The sequence below is a fragment of the Panicum hallii genome, chromosome 9 (genome assembly GCF_002211085.1).
Source record: "Panicum hallii strain FIL2 chromosome 9, PHallii_v3.1, whole genome shotgun sequence".
Classification (NCBI taxonomy): Eukaryota; Viridiplantae; Streptophyta; class Magnoliopsida; order Poales; family Poaceae; genus Panicum; species Panicum hallii.
Genome location: NC_038050.1, coordinates 63,677,016 through 63,695,314, shown reverse-complemented (window position 1 = coordinate 63,695,314; position 18,299 = coordinate 63,677,016). Strand labels below are relative to the sequence as shown.

The 18,299-nt window shown below is 44.1% G+C and overlaps 2 protein-coding genes and 1 pseudogene across 2 annotated transcripts; 2 read left to right on the top strand and 1 right to left on the bottom strand.

Moving 5' to 3' along the window:
• Positions 1 to 1,126: 1,126 nt before the first annotated feature.
• Positions 1,127 to 1,656, top strand: LOC112873848 (annotated as a pseudogene).
• A 4,007-nt stretch (positions 1,657 to 5,663) lies between these two features.
• Positions 5,664 to 11,200, bottom strand: LOC112873846 (nuclear poly(A) polymerase 3-like). The gene is made up of 10 exons (XM_025936924.1): positions 10,967 to 11,200; positions 10,779 to 10,856; positions 10,591 to 10,689; positions 9,372 to 9,434; positions 9,130 to 9,291; positions 8,473 to 8,586; positions 8,103 to 8,165; positions 7,721 to 8,020; positions 6,756 to 6,920; positions 5,664 to 6,653 (listed from the first exon to the last, which is right to left on the bottom strand). Exons 1-10 carry the CDS (start codon positions 11,198 to 11,200, stop codon positions 6,324 to 6,326), a joined length of 1,608 nt encoding a protein of 535 aa, XP_025792709.1. The 3' UTR covers positions 5,664 to 6,323.
• A 2,391-nt stretch (positions 11,201 to 13,591) lies between these two features.
• Positions 13,592 to 17,725, top strand: LOC112873845 (adenylosuccinate lyase-like). The gene is made up of 10 exons (XM_025936923.1): positions 13,592 to 13,854; positions 13,951 to 14,133; positions 14,274 to 14,489; positions 14,587 to 14,769; positions 15,314 to 15,535; positions 15,707 to 15,823; positions 15,950 to 16,093; positions 16,265 to 16,366; positions 16,826 to 16,894; positions 17,212 to 17,725. Exons 1-10 carry the CDS (start codon positions 13,693 to 13,695, stop codon positions 17,443 to 17,445), a joined length of 1,632 nt encoding a protein of 543 aa, XP_025792708.1. The 5' UTR covers positions 13,592 to 13,692; the 3' UTR covers positions 17,446 to 17,725.
• The last annotated feature ends 574 nt before the right edge of the window (positions 17,726 to 18,299 follow it).

The following is an 18,299-nucleotide window of genomic DNA, read 5'->3' as shown; positions in this document are numbered from 1 at the left end:
TTATAAATTCCATTTCACTCCTAACTACCCTTAACCACTATGACGGCTTCCTGCCAATAGACTTCAGTTGCGGCAAATCTCATAGTTCTCTTGATTAGTTTACGATCTTTCAGGCTATATGATCTCCTTCAGGTAGATGGAAATCACACTCACAAGATCAAAGAACTTTAAGCACATAGGTCAGCATGACTATGTCCTGGTCTCCTGGATGTCTTAATCCCAAGTGTTGTTGCACTTTTACACGTACTTATGGATAATTCCGGAAATTATCAAAGTTTCATTGAACTTACTATAAGATACTGTGTGGAATTAGCACTGTATGTTAGATAATTCAAAATCTAGAACCATCACACTAACTGAAGGTTATGTAATGTACTGTAATCATGTCGAGATGGGAGTGAAATAAGCGTTTTCTAGAAACCATTACATCATTGTACACATTTGTGCCTTGAACATTTAAGAGAAGCGGCCTAAGTTCTTTCAGATCGGTGGTACTTGCAACCAGAAGCGGATTGCTTTAGCTAGTGGGTTGGTGCTCCTCCTTCAGTTTCAGACTCTGCTCCTGGTCGCCTACCTCACTCACATGGTTGGCGCAATTGCTATTTTATGGATACTTGGCAGCATTGTTTTTTTAGTTCACTAGTGGTGGTCATCTGAAGCTCAATGCCGATTGATGATTAGCTTTTCTCAATGCTACTTGACTACTTGAGAAAGTATAGTGAAGCCCATTGCAAAAACACGTTTTAAAGAACACCTGCCATCTAAAACAAAATCAATGCAGAAGCCTTGGCATTTTGCAATGTTTGCTCATGTTTTGGGAAGAGATGGATGTATTTTTTTTTCTCGAAAACACAGGAGAGCTGCGCTTCTTTGTATTAAGAAGAAGAAAATAGGATTTGGTTACACATCGCGGAGCATCACATGCTCACGCTAAGCTGAGATGGATGTATTACAGTATTGCACCACTTCCCCACTAATTTTTCGATGTGCCAAACTTACTACACCAATAGTTGTTATTCTTAGTCTATGTTATTATAGCTAAATGCCCATTGCATGAAGTTCAGTTTTGACAGTTATATTTTTGTGCAGGGCTGGTGAGCTGTCCCCAGATGAACTTGAGCACCTCATGACTGTGGTTGCCAACCCCTGCCAATTCAAGGTCCCTGACTGGTTCCTCAACAGGAAGAAGGCCTACAAGGATGGTAGGTTCTCCTAGGTTGTTCCCAACGCCCTCGACATGACCTTGAGAGGCTGAAGAAGATCAGGTCAGCCTCTTGGCCCATCTAACTGTATGTTGCTTCACACAGATTTGTCATCACTGCATTGTCAGAAATACTAGCTGCATTTTTGTTCTACATTAGTTGCTGATAATGCGATTAATAATGTACCTAGTTAGTGTAATTGTGATGATAGCCTATTAATACATTTGTGTTTGATATTTCCAGCTGCTCTTTGCACCGAATATGCTCATTTGTGATTTATATACCTCAGCTCTGTTGCATCTTTCATTATATGATGATTGTCCTGTAACAAAACCCTTTTGCTATCCAGGAACCAGCATGGGCCGTGTCACTACTAGGCCTGCGTGTCCGTGGCCAGCACACCAAGACCGCCGGAAGGCGTGGAAAGACTGTTGGTGTGTCGAAGAAGAAATAAGCCCCATGTCGAGGCGCATCGTATTGGCCTAGGCTGTGTCTTGTTTCATCGGCGGACCCAGGGCCCGGCGACCCTGGGCACCGGCCCAGGCTCCGATGTCGATGTTACAATGGGAGCTAGGTATTCAAACTTGATCGTCTGTGTTTGTAATGCACTTGAGCTGGTTATAGGAAGAAGTTGCCCGGGCTCTAATCTATCCCTAGGTCTGCCACTGTCTTGTGTACACGAACCTTTGTGCCGTGTTTCGCTGGAGGATATGTTTATATCTCTAGGATAGATGGTGAGCTGTTTGGGTTCATGAATACTTGTAGCGACTCTTTTGGTGCTTGTGTTGGGAGCGCGGATTGAATTTCAGTGTTCTGTGAAACGATTAAGTTTTGCCTGTTTGGAAAAATGGTATTTCCTTTTCGTGTCGTGTGATCTGTAAGGTGACCAGGTTGACGATGTGCTGTCCGTGTGTTTCGACCTGTGTTCCAACCTTACAGTATCAGTGGATTCTGAATCTGGTAATCGTTTTGTGATTGAAAATGCAAGAACTGGAACCTTTCGCAATCTGAAGCCCACAACAAGCACTCTTGCAACACATGTCTCGTGTCTCCAATTCCCTAAAAAAATCACCTGTCTCAGAATTTTTTTTGAAAGGATACCTGTCTCAGAATCGGTGTGTAGTTTGCTGGCACCTCATGAGCTGCTCTTCCCCTTTCTGCACGGCCTCAGCTGAGCTGTGTCCTGAGCTGTTTGTTCCTGAGCTGTGTCCTGTGTGTCACTCGTGTCATGCTGATTAGTGCCTTGTAGGTGAGAAATTTTAGTATTTGAGTCTCAAATTGGCACATCTTTCATTATTTGACACTCAGTTTTTAAGCCTTTTAAAATTTAACACTGAGGCATGCGAATTCTTTGTTTCTACTCCTTTTTCGTTCCTTTTCTTTTCTCTTCCAGATCATGTAAGCGGACAGTTTTACCCCTGACGCGTTGTCGCCTCACCCAAGCCTCGCCGCTCCTCCGCGGGCGGGTGGCGAGAATTCTCCACGGCGTCCACGCCTCTGCGACCAGGGCGTCCGGGCAAGCCATCCTGCGCTGCGGCCGGAGCGCGCGGTTGCTGAGCCTCTGCGCGTGTCCGTCGCCGAGCGGAGGCTGACCGCCCAGGCCCGCCAGGTCTGCTCTGCCGTCAGACGTGCGCCGCCCACGCTACAGTGTCTGCCGGAGCAAAAAGCTAGGCGGGACGACAGCCTCGTCGACCTGTATATAGAAGGCCGTCGCCCGTTGCTATCTCAGGGCTGCAGGGTACGCGTCTTTCTTCGCTCCGACGCCGCGCCGGAGATGGCAGCTATAAATCACCGATACCTCGCTAATCCAGCCATATCCGTATCCGAAGTTCGATACCTTAATACTCCGATACTCTCTCTATATTACTACTCTGTCGTTTTTTAAACTCACGTATCGCCGTACCCGTATCGCGTATCGGTGATACATAGGATGGCAGCATTTCCGGAGGAGCTTGGGCTGCACGCGGCGCGCGCAAGGAGCCGGAGGGGAACGTCTACGCGTAGGCGAGCGGATGTCGGCGGAGGCTCGCGCAAGGCGCACGCACACGAGGCTAGCAGAGCCGAGGTCGGTGGCGGCGGCACAGGCTAAGGCCATCTCCAGTAGTGTTACCATTACGGCTGTCCATTTTAAGGGAAAAGGGCGTGGGACCCACCTCATGTCTCCCCCGTCCACTAGAGGGTCTCCAGCAGGCGCTCGCATCCCTCCCCCATCTGTTGCTCTCCCGCCACCCCGACGAGCACCGCCACCCTGACGAGTAGTAGCAGCAGCAGCAGCTCCGCGGCGCCGGTCCGCGTCGTCCTCCTCCGACGATGAGCAGTAGCAGCAGCAGCCGTAGCTTCGTGGCCTGCGTCCTCTTCCTCCTCCGACGAGCAGCATCAGCAGCAGCCGCGGCTCCGTGGCCCGCGTCCTCTTCCTCCTCCGACGAGCAGCAGCAACAGCAGCCGCGGCCGGACCCGGCACTCGCTCGACCTCGGCCACCCCGACGCGCCCCTCGTCCTCGCCGACCTCGCTCCAGATCCAGCGACCTCGCCGTGTACCGCCTCCTCCCCGAGCTCCTCCGCGCGCCGTACCGCGTCATCGTCCTCGTCCTCGGCTGGCTCCAACGGCAAGCGGGGCCCACTGCCGCGTGTCGCTACGGGATTGGGCAGCCGCGGATGGGGGAGAGGGAGGGCACCCGTAGGAATGGGGGAGAGGGAGGGCACCCGTAGGAATGGGGGAGACGTTGGGGGATCCGCTGGAGAGGTGAATAGGACCAAAACTTCTATATTTTGGGGTAAAGTGTGGGATGGGGGACACTGCTGGAGATGGCCTAATGCCGGCTGCTCCGGCGCATAGGTGTTGTTTTGTAAATATTGCAGAAAATATTTGCAAAATATCCTTTGATTGGATCGTGATTATCCATCGCGATCCGATTTTGGAGTTTTTTTACAAATGTCGGATGAAATATTTGCAAAACGCCTTCTGATTTTGATGGCAATTATTGACAGCGATCCAATTTAGGGGTCTTTCTGTCAAAGTTCGGATCAAATATTTGCAAAACACCCCTTTGATTTGGATTTTTTAAGCTTCCGGATTCAATATTTGCAAAAGCCCCCTGAACTCGCACGGTCTTGCTCCCGGCCACCGGCGACACATGCCCCGTCGTCGTCTCAGGAGGTGCTCCTACGCAGCCACCGGAACACGTCGCCATCGGCATCCCGTCCACCACCGCCGGCACGCCGCCCGCCGTCGTCCCAGAAGGCGCTCCTACGCTGCCACCGGCCCCGCACGCCGCCGTCGTGGGCATCACCGTGGAATGCCGCCCTTGCCCGAAGAACCCGACGCGCGTCGGCACCTTCGCCAGGGCGCTTGTCAAGGGCGGGCGGGTCGCGTACATGCTTCTCATGCAGCTCTTCCTCGCCGGCGTGTTCATGGCTGCCCTGTTCCTCGTCCGGGAAGCGGAGGAAGAGCAGCAGCAGCAGGGGCAGACGGAAATGGAGGTTCGCTGCTGGCTGGCTATCTCGACGCTCCAAGAATTAATCCGCGTGGTTACCAATCGACTCGTGTCAGCAAGCTTGCTCTAGCTTGTGTTACAATGTTCCATTAGGATACAACCACAGCTTTGTGTTAGATATGTTCTAAAACAATCGTACGCATAGTAGGCCCGTTTAATCCTCTATCTAAAAAAATGTCCTAAAACAATCATACGCGTAGGGACACTGCGAAGTTACGATGTATTCTATAGTCTACTTTAGATTTATTCTAAATCAAACTCCTGTAACGTTGACTAGGTTTATAAAAAAAACAGAACACTTACAACATGCATTAATTTCGTTAGATCCACCGTGAAATATGATTTTATAGTACATTTATTTTTGGTACTATATATATGTTACTGTAATATATTTTCTAAACACTTGCTGAAAGTTTATCTGACTTAGGACAAAGCTGGTGAATTAAAATTTGGAACGTAGGGAGTACATCACACCACAAAGGAAGAAACAACGCTCCAAAGTTTAGATGATGTTGCCTTTAAATTGTCTCATATCTAATTCAAGAGAGCAACGAGAACGGGAAAGAAGCAATGCTGGCTAATGAGTACTACTATGCTGGTAACTTTTCACTATTCTGGTAACTTTTCTATTTTCTTCCCTTTTATTTTTGGACACGAGGCAAGATTACTGAAACATCAATTTGGACGAAAGCAAGGTACGAGGCTAGAAGCATACTCAGAAATGCAATCAGTACGCGCCCCATGCATACAGGTCTTGCTTCATCTGTACGCGACCAAAATTATATTCCCAGAATTTAGCCAGTGACTGTCCAGAAATGCACAGAGCATGTCAAGGAGAGAAGCTTACCAAATTTTGGCATGCATCCAAATGAGTGTCATCTTTGACAAAAGTTGGTTCAGTCACAAACCAGAAGGATGTATTCTAATTTTGAACCTTCAACAACACTTGATTACGGGAATACAGAGAAACGGAAACAGCATTGGCTGCAATTACAACAAGCTTAGGCCAGACTTAACGCTTGAGTACATAATTTTGCTTCCTCAAAAGTCTATGATCACTACAACAAATTCTTGGTTGGTAGGACAGACAAAAGTTCTTTTGCAGCCTACAACAGCTAAAGTGGATCGGTCGATCCAAAACACTTTCATATTGACCTAGAATGGATAACTTCCATTCACAATCCATTTCATATCAACGTCCACATCTTTGCCCACTGCCCAGCAGCATCTCTAACAACAGGAAGCAATTTACACATTTTTTGCTGCTGGGTACAAACATTACACCTACAGTGTACATACGGCTATATGGTACCTCCCTGTCACTTGTATACCAATTTCTATGCTGTGTACATGAATATACATGTACCTGCACATGCCTCACAACAGGAATAAGTCGCTTGAATGGCCCTATTTTGTGCTGGATGCTTGAAGAACGATCCAGCTCTCGACATCCAGCTCCACGATAGAATACTTCCATATTCCTTGTGCCAAAGGCATGAACAAGCCCCTACATATAAAAGGACAGCCAAAAATTCTGAAGTTCTGATGTTGGAAACGATCTCAACATCGGCTTCTCACTGTTCTCATATTCACAAACGAAGCTCGCGGACAATATGATATTGGAGCCCTAACTGACTGCATTGTAGCTCTGCTTCATTAGTTGGTGCCCCATCATATGTGGTGGCAGCTTCTCTGAGTAAACTGAGTGATCAAAAACACTTTTAGGCAGCTGGGGAGGCCCAACAATGGACATTGTGATATCCGAATGGGCACATTTTTCCTTTCCATAGATGTTATTCAGGACACTTTTCATGAAGTCTTCTTTGAGAGAACTTGTACATATTTGAATATTCCTTCTGTACATGAGACCCCAGAAGAATACAACATTTGGCTCATTAATGGTATGATCAGCTTGCTCCAATGGATCTGGGTCACAGTAAACACCAAGACTCTCGAGCTGACAGAGCATCAGTTTGGAGAGTTACAAGATCAGCATTAACACGACAACCCAGAAATGTGAAAAACAAAAACACACATGCTTAAGAACAGGTGAAATAACCTTGAGAATAAGGTTGCGGAAACGTGATTTCACCCATCCAACCCAGTCACGTAATTCTTCAGCCATCGGAGCAGAGAGAAATATGCGGAGAAAGCATTTGTATCTTGCACCGTATGGAAAAGGTGCAAAGAGCCAACTCCAGTCAAAATCAGTAGTTCTGGTATCCTGTGGAAGAAACAAATGAGATAATATCAACCTGCCACTCAGGGACAACATGCAAGCCTTCTACATTGCACCAATAACAGAGGTGAGTGAAATGAAAACTGTTTAAGACATTTAGCACAAAGACTTCAGCATAACATATTTGAAAAATTATCAGCAAGTGAAAATCTAAAACGTAAACAGCAATGGAGTCAGTGAACTACTTGGTGGCTAGTTAAATGATGAAGATAAGTCTCTTGTTGGTAAATGAGAAATTTATTGAGCATGGAGGAGTCATATCCATCTTGGGCTCCACGAAGTTCACATGTGCAGGAAATGGCATTGTAAGATATCTATCAGCTTTCAGTTTTTCAGTGGAAACAAAACCAGTTAACCTCTTTCCTTTTACGAGAAAATGAACTAGTGACCAAATGAAAAGAAAAAAAAGGAAATTCAACAATTTAAAAGAGCAAACCTGAAAGTAAGAAACGATCCATTCAGATCTAAATTACTCGGTAGCTTTTAACAAAATGCTAAAAAGGAAATTACTTGGAATCTCTACCAATTTTAAAATATGTAATACGATAATTCAGCAAAGAGAAAAAGGGGAAAGGTATTGAAATCTTGATAATATGACATCTCAAGTCTCCTTGGTAACATATGTATTCAGTAATTCATATATTGGATTCCAGCATGATGTGATAGTGGAAATATAAACAAGGAATAACAAGGATTGACTTTTTCACACACACGCGCACACGCACACACACACAGAGAGAGAGGACATTATTAAATAAATAAAAGCCTAGCAAGAATAGCTATACCTTGGTCAAAGCATAACCACGCCGAAGTTCTTCTTTGATTTTGCTGAAAGTACTTTGTGTCATACTAGAAGAGCAAAATTCTGGTGGAATACAGGGCAACATTATGGGCATGAGAGAGCACCCATCAGTACCCCGACAAAGAGCTGGCGGATCAAGCAAACTCACTGGGAGAGGCCAAGGCCAATGAACAAAAATCTCAAAGAACAAAGATAACAAAGTATTAATACTAGCATTTGGATGTCTGCGACAAACATATGCAGCAAGAATCGCCAAATGAATCCCAGCAAAGAAGCCAAGTAGCTGAAAATATCATCAGGCAAACATTAGTAGCATAGTTAGAGAAGATAATGACATCATAAGCAACTATAGACAGATCACCTACATGGCAATGAAGTCCTCTTTTTCTTGCCCATAGTTTAAGACACCGCAACAGATATTGGAACTTCTGCGTTGATTTACCCCCATAAAAGGAAAAAAGATTAGAATAGGAAGTGTGGTAGCAAGAAATGTTTAAGGAACTCATAAAAAATTATAACAGAATCTAACAGTAATAGCAAAATAACATTTGATCCAGCAGTGAAAAAAATACATTAGCAGAGACCAAACTGAGGAATATAACCAATTATATATAAGGAACAGAGTGATACAATGGGAGACAACATTAGGTCTGAAACACAAAAAAAGGCACAGAGTGGAATAAAATAAATGAAGGATAACAGAATGCAAATAAATCTAATGAGGTTATTGTGGACCTTCATATTAGGAACCAATTGAATGATTTGTCTATTAACACAAACTCCAGATAGACATTTCCAGCTTGCCCCATCAACATTCTCTAGCACACGGGGATCAAATGCATGTATAGCCTGCACAGTGTAAAGAGTGTGAGAACTTAAAACGAGCACCAGATACCATGTAAAATATCTCTTGTCTACAAACTGAAAAATAGCTAAATGACTTCAAACTAATCGTAAAAATCACATGAGAGACAAGGGAAGATGGAATTATTGTATAGTATAGGCATAAGGACATCAAAGATAGTTTTCAGTTTTTCACAAATGTTACCATGCTTTACTCGAATACATGAAAGACCCAAACCATGCTGATAAAATGTAGTACAACTCATTAAGTTGCTGGACTGAAATTTCATGGAGGAAAATCTAGTTCTTCATAATCAGGCGTCGCTTTCCAAAGATATAGTGTACACCTCACTATATGTTACCACAAGCTATAGCAAGAAATAGCTAAACAAAGGTATAGCATGACCAAAACGAAGCATAATGTTACGGGATGGGCAGAGCAAAGATGTTCTGAAAAAACTAGAAATACAAGTTCCATGGAATGAACAAAATGTAACACATGTAATATAAGGTAGTAAACAAACACCTACAGGAGACCACGATGCTTACCTCTGCAGCATTGATCACTGGGAGTTGGACATAAGGAAAGTCAACTAAAATTCCGTTGAATTTAAAACGCATCAATGGAACCTTAGCTCCTTCAATTGAATGCAATTCTGATACTTCTGGCCTCCCTTCAAGCATGTGTCGCAGGACAACAAAAAAATGATGCTGCAAATCAACACATGAACACTTTTCTGAGTAAAATTCAAATTAGTCAGCAAAAACAAAATACAAAAAATGATACTCACTTGCAGTGATGCAATATAGGGACCGACACAGAGAACATCAATATCGGATTCAGGTCCATATGCCTTCAAAGTTCAAAGTAGAAAACTTTTAGTCAAGGTTTATCAAAAAAAGATAAATCAGAAAATTCAACGGGATAATAACAGAAGCAATACTATAAACTGTAAAGTATAAACAGGCAAACTCAAATTATAAACCTTCAATTATCCTAGCTGAGCTGCTGAACATGCAATTAAACTATCAAAAACTAAATAAATCAAGATCAAGAAACTCGAAAACAAAATGATGGCATGGTAACAATGATTTGGAAAATGCAAAACAAACCATTCTATGAAGTACAATGTTCATTCTTGAAAACCTGCATATAGTTAACAATACAACAATCATATTTAGCAGCTCTTTCTAACTCCCTGACTTACTTGTCTGGATTAACTTCTGTTAAAGCTTTCAAAGCACACAGTTTATACAAGCTCATGCATGTTTTTATAACCATAGAAGAAGACTCCAATAAGCAATCTCCCATACTCCTTCCAAGTCATACAGATACGTCTTTTTGGTTTACATGCAATCAACTTTTTTAAACAATGGCTAGCTATATATCTTTTGAACATTGAGGTTCGATATTTGCAAATGATATGATTGCAGTTTGCAGTTGCACTGCAGATCATTGGCCTTATATCAATATCAATTGTATAAGAGAATTGCAGTCAGCCAGATGGTTCCACCATATCATTAACTCAGCAAGCCCAGAAAACAAACGGGAGAAAAACAGAGGAGCTATGTGCTCCTCATTTGCTTCATTAAAACACTATCAAAATTCAAAACCATCATAATTGACAGATTTATCAATGCAAAAGACACTCTTTACTAATATGATCATGGCACATATGCTAGTATGCAACTCCAACAGGCAGTTGCACAGAAGAGACAACTTGTGGAATGAATATTGTATAAAACTAACAATACCGCATGTCTAGCTAAGCGATTCAAAAGGTTTATATGATCAACTTGACACACATAACGGGCAATGAAGATTACTGGCATCGACTTCAGTAACTATTAATGCGCTTATATAGAACACCGTATACAAAAGATAAGTAAATGCAACACAGACACAACAGAACATTCTAAATCAATGACATGACCAACTATACCCACTGGATGTCACATCCCCATAAAAAAATTCAAGAAACCATGCACAAATTTTGCATCCCTGCTTACCCCCAAGGCATAGGAGCCAAAGGTCAACACTGCGGCTGATGTGATCCAATGTTGTTTCCTCTGCTCGTACGCCACCCTCTTTGCCCAATCCATCACTATCTGCAACAGCCACCACCAGATCAAAACATCAATTCCAGCTAATATTGCAAGCAGAAACCTTTTAAGCCCAAAACCCTAACCCCCATTACCTTGCCGAGTTCGCGTACCACCCGCTCCCTCCTCTGCTCGTCCTCTAGCGAAGGCATAATCCCCACGTCGGAAATGAACTTACCTCGTAAAACGTCAGTTACCAAAATCAACCACGAATCCACACGGAAATACGGAATTACACCGTAACGGAAAGCCGTGCCTGCGAGCTTTAAGCTCCGGCGCTTACCTTGAGGAGGGAGCGGCTCCGGCACTCGTCCATGTGCGCGATGACCTCGCGAGTAAGCGGTGCGGGGATCGGGCGCGGCAGGAGAACCCCCGGGGGCGGGGGACCTGGGAGGTACATCCCCGGCGTCGGCGGGATCGGCGGCGGAGGCGGTGGGCCCATGAGCAGCACGGGCGCTAGGGTTTGGACCTCGGCCTTGCGGGCCGCCGAGCCCGCGACAGCGAGGTCGAGCGCCATTGTTGCCGGAGCGGGCCTCCGGCGGGGCGCGGGGAGGAGGCGGTCGCCGGCCGGCCAGCGGCGATTCGCCGCCGCGTCGTTCGGTGGGTGCCGGACGCGGAGACGACGTGAAGGAGAGCTTCACGTTTTGAAATTGTTTAAGGCAGCTTTGGGGTTTTGAAGGAGATGGACTGGACGGAACCGAATAGGAGAAGGGGAGGAGAAACGGGGACAACGACAGGAGACACCGAGGCTTTTATACAGGCGCGAGCCGCGCGACGGGGCTGTTCGCCCCGACCGCCCCCCACCCCACCACCCAAGCCGGAGGGAGGAGCATGGAGCTGACGCGGTGGAACATTGGGGAGCGTGCCCCGCGCGCGGTACCTGGCTGGGGATGGCCGTTGGTTGGCTGGCAAGGAAGAGGAAGGTCGCGGTGCTGACCTGGAAATGGCCCCATGCGTTTTCTAAGGTTGGTCGGTTCAGCACTGTCGGTAGATTAAGGGTATTGTATTGTTGTTTCTTTTCTAAAGTTTCGTGTTGTTAGTTACTCCTATATAGAGATGCAATCGGGACTCTCCCTTGTTTCTTTGTGTCGCTTTCAACCAAAAATTTTTATCTTGAATTGAACAATTGTTTTTCCAAAAAGAACATGTCATGTTATGCAAAAAATCATTGTTTTATAAGTCTAACAAGGAATAAAGATATCAAGTTCTCTAGTTTCCAAGTTCGAGAAACTTAAGATATTATTTTTATATTTTTACACTTTTAGGTGGTGGCGAATCCAGTTAGGGAGTGAAGACGGGGCTCATCTCCCTTCTCTCTCCTTCCTCCCTTTATCTTCTTCCTTCTCCTCCTTCTCCATTCTTTCTTCCCAAAATGGAGGGGGAGGCTGAGGGGGTTATCCACTGATCTTGGGAGGTAGGGGAGCTTGATTCCCATAGTCTCCCTTCAAATCCGCCCTTGCTTTTAGTGTAACTTACCGAAGTATTACCGAAGACCAATTCAGCTATCCACTTCGATCTTTTGACATTCAATGATTCAAAATTTATTGATAAATTCATTGTTATAAGCTATGATCAAACTAATATAACGTCCTATCATATTGCATGTAAAGAGTAGTAAAGTTCAAGGATGTCTAAGTTTATACTATAAATACTTTCGATTTATCGCTCCAATAAACTTTGAATCGTCTAGATGGTGATAAGTACGTTGTTTACCATGAAAGAATAACGTCTTTTATACTCTTATAATAAACTCAGAAATCCTAGAAAAATTTGGGCACCTCGTCTAAGTTAATGACTTGAACCTAAGTGGACTAGTCCATACAAAAAATCTAATTAACCTGAGTGGATTAGTTCGCCTTTTGGTTTTTAGACTCAAATATGTCTTTTCTCTCTCTCGTCTATTGTTGATCCATGAGGCCTTGCAGTCTATATTATCATTGTGTTTAGTCCGGTACTAGTTTTTGCTAGACCTTGATCACATCAATTGGACTAATATGTTTTTTTTGTCATTTGACAAGCGTCGCTTTTGCTTCTCTCCTTTATTAGTCGGGATCAAGGCTCCAAAATACATGTAAAAGAGATAAAAAATTTTAGTGTTATTGTCGATGTCTCCTTGATATTTAAAGGCCGAATGATGATAGAACGGCTAATAATATGGAGTTGCTCAAGTACATGCCCTCGTAACTCTACAAACAAACAAAGAAAGCCAATTTTTTCGGAGGAGAGAAAGAAATGAAGCTTGCTCCACCATTTAGCGTGTATGCCACATAACTTAGGTTCTTTTAGAGGAGACTTGACGTATTTTCTAGAACTGTAAGGTTATCTTTTTCTATATGAAGTAGAATAGAAGAGAATTAATGATGAGATGTTGTTTCCAACAATTCAACTTGCAATGATAGTAAATTTACAACACCACCATGGTATTCTCATATTTCTTTTCAAGACATACGCCTAGTAGTTTTCCATACTTATTCTTTCTCCGAAGGTAAATTATATAATTTTGGATACATTTAACTATGTCCCGATCAATTAGGTAAGAATCAAAGGGTATGTTTAGAAGTGATTCACTATCAATAAGTATACTCTAACGCGTATATATATATATCTATCTTGCTACTCGGTGATGTTCAACAAGACAAATTATAAGTGATTTAAATATAAAGACATTGAAATGTGACAGTTCGCAGGAGGCGAGAGAATATGTGCTTACATTCCAAACGAACGGCTGCTGTCCAAAGCAATTCGAGGAAAACCACCCGCCACCATTTATCTCGAAACTCGAAATCCCAGCCCGAAGTTCCCGATCCCCGCCGTCAAATCAAATCAACAAATCCCCTGCTCTTGTTAAACCCCCGCAAGGCTGCAATCAACGCCCTCTATCCCCGCCGCCGCCCCCCCCCCCCCCATTTCCCTCATTGCACGCCCCACCGGCCCACCCGCAGCCACCCCCGCCGTATCCTTCCGCCGCCACTAGGGTTTAACCACAACACCCGCCGCGCCTCTCGAAGCATGTCGGCGCCGCCGTCGCTCAAACCCCCGGCAACCGCCGCCGCGGCCTCTCCCCGCGCGGTCGCCGCCCCGAGGGCCACCGCGCTCCGCAGCGCCTGTGCCCGCCCGACGCGACGCCTCCAGTTCTCAGCCTCAGCTGCCGTCGCCGGAGCTTCCACCGAGGTGACGAGGCGCAGCTTCCCGTAGAGTCCCCCAACTCCAGCTATTCAGCGGTACTGATGCTTGTGACTTACGGTCGTGTTGTGTTCTGTTGGTCAGATGACTGATGATAACCTGGGCTGGGCGGAGAGGTCGCTGGAGGAGCTCGGCAGCTTGCCGGACAACGATACGTTCTGCCTGATGGCGCTCTCGCCGCTGGATGGGCGGTACGATCGCTTCATCAAGGACCTGATGCCCTTCTTCAGCGAGTTCGGACTCATCAGATACCGCGTCCTCATCGAGGTATCTGCCATTTAATTTAGCCCGGTTTGTTCTCCTAGTGTACAGTATATCTGCACCCAATCTTGATCCGGGAGTGGAATGCATAAGAGTGTGCCTCTGGTATTATTGTCAATGTTGCTTAACTGAGGTGCCTTCTGCAGGTGAAGTGGCTACTGAAAATTTCTCAAATTCCTGAAATCACTGAGGTGCCGCCATTCAGCGAGGAGGCCCAGCTCTTCTTGAATGGGATTGTCCAGAATTTTGGCATTGATGATGCGAAGGAAGTGAAGAAAATCGAGAAAATAACAAACCATGATGTGAAAGCTGTTGAGTACTTTCTGAAGCAGAGATGCAGCTCAAATCCAGAGATTGCAAAGGTATGCTGGCCTTCAGGTTGCAGCCAGGATTTTAATGGGTAGATTATTTATTTGTGGTTAGCCTTAAAGCTGAGTGACATTTTGAACTACTTCCCAGGTGTCGGAGTTCTTCCATTTTGCATGTACCTCTGAGGACATCAACAACCTGTCACATGCATTGGCTCTGAAAGAGGGGGTAAATGGAGTTATGTTCCCTGCCATGATCGACATATGCAAAGCAATGTGTTCCTTGGCAACACAAAATTCAGCCTACCCTATGTTGTCTCGAACTCATGGGCAGGTATGAAGCCACCTTTGTTGTATCTTGAGTAATAGTTGCTTGTACTGTTCTACAGCAACAATAACAAGTTTTTATGTACCCTGATTTTGAGGTATAACTTTCCCATAGACAGCTCTCAAAGACTTCTGTGTGAGATAATATGGTATAAACAATTACCAATTGGAGCCTTTTCTTGTTGTTGATGCAGTAAGGTGATTCTGATTAATGATAAATTGATAAGTTCATAATGAAAAAAATGGAATCATTTGATTGATCAACTCACTCTGCTATTCCAAGACTACAGGGATGGAGTACATTCTTCACCAACATCTACTAGGATATTAAAAAATATTATACTATTCGGTCGAATATTCTTCAAACTTTTCACTTGTACAGGAAAATGGGGGAATTATATGTCTAAGTAAAAATTCTGTTCTTCAGCAGGGTCACTTTGTAGAGTTCAGCTCAGTAATTCTTTCGATGCAACAGCCTACCCAATTACTTTGCTTGATTGCTTGTTGCTTTTGGAATAGTATCTTGAATTGTTTTCAATTCTTGCTTGTAGCCAGCGTCACCAACAACGGTGGGAAAGGAGATGGCAAACTTTGCAGCCAGATTATCTGATATAGGGAAGAGTTTCTCAGAGGTGAAGATACTAGGGAAATTTGCTGGTGCTGTTGGTAATTATAATGCCCATGTGGTTGCTTATCCAGAAGTTGACTGGCCTAAGGTGGCAGAAGAGTTTGTTAGATCCTTGGGTTTGCAATTCAACCCTTATGTGACTCAGGTAATCCATATTTGTTGTTTTGACATTCAGTTGTTTCTCGTTCTTCTCTGGTCTTCAATGTTCTTGTACAAATAGAATCTTCCCCCATTATTTACCTTATTATGTTTCTCAAATACTACCATGATCATAACCATCAAACATTGTTCTAATGCAGTTTTATCCTTCTTACAGATTGAGCCTCATGACTACATATCAAAGCTCTTCAATCTGTTCATCCAGTTCAACAATGTGTTGACTGATTTTGATAGGGACATGTGGTCCTATATATCACTGGGCTACTTCAAGCAGGTATCTATAAAAGGGTTGACTGTTTGAGGGAATTACATTCGTACTGCAAGGGGAGAGAAGAAGTAATGATTGTTGATTTATATCTTCCATTATAACTTGCTACATCTTCTCAAATTCTGTTTTCAGATACCAAAAGCTGGTGAGGTTGGTTCGTCCACTATGCCTCATAAAATCAATCCCATTGATTTTGAAAATAGTGATGGCAATTTGCATTTGGCGAATGGTATTTTGTCTGCTATAAGCATAAAGCTGCCGATATCCAGGCTGCAGGTATTCCCGCTAAATCTATGTTATTCTTCAATTTTATTTTTTCCAATGTGACGTGTCAAAATGAAAAATTGGTGCTTGTGTTGCTGCATCTATGCAAGGTTGGAACTTGGCCTTTATATTTCATCTCGGTAGCAGCTGTACTAATGAACCACCATGTTATACCATTGACAGCGTGATCTGACAGACTCGACTGTTCTGAGAAACTTGGGTGTGGGATTAGGTCATTCTCTATTGGCTTACAAAGCTACAATACGTGGAATCAGCAAGGTTCAGGTACGTGGCCCAGAGTTTGTCCTTTCTTGCATCATATTTGATATGGTTGTACCTTGAATATTGTTCTTGTATACGTGACTTTCAGTTTATCATTATCATTTATCAAGTACTTGAATCATGCTTGATGCTCAAGCCGATAGACCCACCTCACGACTTGCTTCTTTCATAAGTTTTGGTCTAACAGGAAACACACACTTAAGTTAGTTGAGACAGGAGACTGCTAGGCGTTTACCCAACTATTATTTACACCACTCAAGTTCATGATAACTGACCTAGTAGGATGAGAATATCCCTTCGTTCAGTGCTTAACTGCATATGCTTGCATTTTGCCATTGCATGGGATTATCCGATGTTTACATGCTTTGCCATTAACCTTAGATGAACTCAGTTAGAGTTACATGCACTTTTAAGTAATTATGATCAAGCCAGAACTTTACGCTGAATTGGCTGTTTACACAGGTGAATGAATCACGTTTGGCTGAAGACCTGGAGAAAACTTGGGAGGTCCTTGCTGAGCCAATACAGACTGTAAGACATCCTGTATTCTTGTTTTCATTTTCCCTTGTGAATTTTGTTTTGGTTTCCATCACAATGGTCAATCATATGCTTAAATTGAGTAGTTGTACTATAAGAAGTTTGGATGGATTGAGTTGCTATTAGTTTGTCGAAAGTGCTTATTGTGTGATTGACTTAATATTGCATTAGCTTGACTGAATCAATAGCATTTCTAGGCGCATCTTGGTATTGCCAAATAACTTCAAGTTTCAACTCTCAAAGCCAGATCGATTGTTGTTTCCCCATCAAGTATATATCACATCATCACGTACTGTTATTAATCTTTGTAGGTGATGCGGAGATATGGAATACCTGAACCTTATGAGAAGCTGAAGGAGCTGACTAGAGGCCAAGCTGTCACCAAGGATAGCATGCAGCAGTTCGTTGATGGTCTAGACATACCAGAGGAGGTTCGATCAAAACTTGCAAAGCTAACCCCGCATTCTTATACTGGACTGGCAGAGGATTTGGCGAAAGACATCGAGAAGTTGGTTGATCTAGAATCTGGATTCAAGATCAAGTGAGCTTCCATTAAAAAAATGGATAATCATCTCCACAATTTTTTCTTTTGACAATGACGGTGCAAAAATAACAGAATGGAGCTCCAGAGAACACTGATCTGTTGTGGCCTCAGGGGATTGTCTGCCACGCTAATTTTACCTGGTTCTCATTTAAAATATGTAAAATGCGGCTCATGGAATTGTGCCGGCTGCCCAGCTGTATCCTGAGGGAAAATTATCAAGCTAAAAGTGCTTGATCGATTTTTATCAATAATTAGTTGTGTTGCAGCGGTCCAAGTTAAAATGAGCTCTGAAAAACTAGCCAAAATACCATATACGTTAGGCTGCTTCCTTTGGTTAAGTAGGTTACTTGTGTTATTCTCTCTTTTCGAAAGCATTGAGATGCGGCAAAAGGAGACTTTGGATATCGTTAAATACCCCCTCGGTTCTACACACATTTCGCGATTCGTTTGCATCTTGCAAAGCTCGATAGCGACAGAAAATGAGGTTTACGAATTTACCAGCCACCCATTTGGAATTGACGCCAGAAGATGTGATGCCGATACGGTGTTTGTTCATCCTTATCCAGCCCCGTTCAGCTTCAGCGCCCACTACAAGCTTCCGAGAGGGGTTTTTTTGCTGCACGGCACGGAAGACGGAGGGGGTCAATCCTTGCGTGCGTTCTACTTGCCGTTGCCGGAGACAAACACTCGCCCAACGGCCGTGTTGGCTGCCTCTGGACTCCGGTAGAGGGAGGCCTGGGACCACGGCTCCTGTGCGTTTCGGTTGGGAGCAAGACCGCTGCTGGCTGGCAGCTTGGGCATCGCCGCTGTGCTGCAACTAGTAGTCTGGCCGGTGATTTTTGGCAGGAACGTCGA

What these genes read in the sequence shown, in the direction of transcription:
- LOC112873846 (XM_025936924.1), bottom strand. Translation starts at nt 11,200, where the DNA reads ATGGCGCTCGACCTCGCTGTCGCGGGCTCGGCGGCCCGCAAGGCCGAG. An exon ending in GGAGCCGCTCCCTCCTCAAG is followed by an intron (nt 10,857 to 10,966) that starts GTAAGCGCCGGA and finishes TTACGAGGTAAG; the next exon opens with TTCATTTCCGACGTGGGGAT. An exon ending in CAGTGATCAATGCTGCAGAG is followed by an intron (nt 8,587 to 9,129) that starts GTAAGCATCGTG and finishes TACACTGTGCAG; the next exon opens with GCTATACATGCATTTGATCC.
- LOC112873845 (XM_025936923.1), top strand. Translation starts at nt 13,693, where the DNA reads ATGTCGGCGCCGCCGTCGCTCAAACCCCCGGCAACCGCCGCCGCGGCC. An exon ending in TCGCCGGAGCTTCCACCGAG is followed by an intron (nt 13,855 to 13,950) that starts GTGACGAGGCGC and finishes TCTGTTGGTCAG; the next exon opens with ATGACTGATGATAACCTGGG. An exon ending in CACTGGGCTACTTCAAGCAG is followed by an intron (nt 15,824 to 15,949) that starts GTATCTATAAAA and finishes TTCTGTTTTCAG; the next exon opens with ATACCAAAAGCTGGTGAGGT.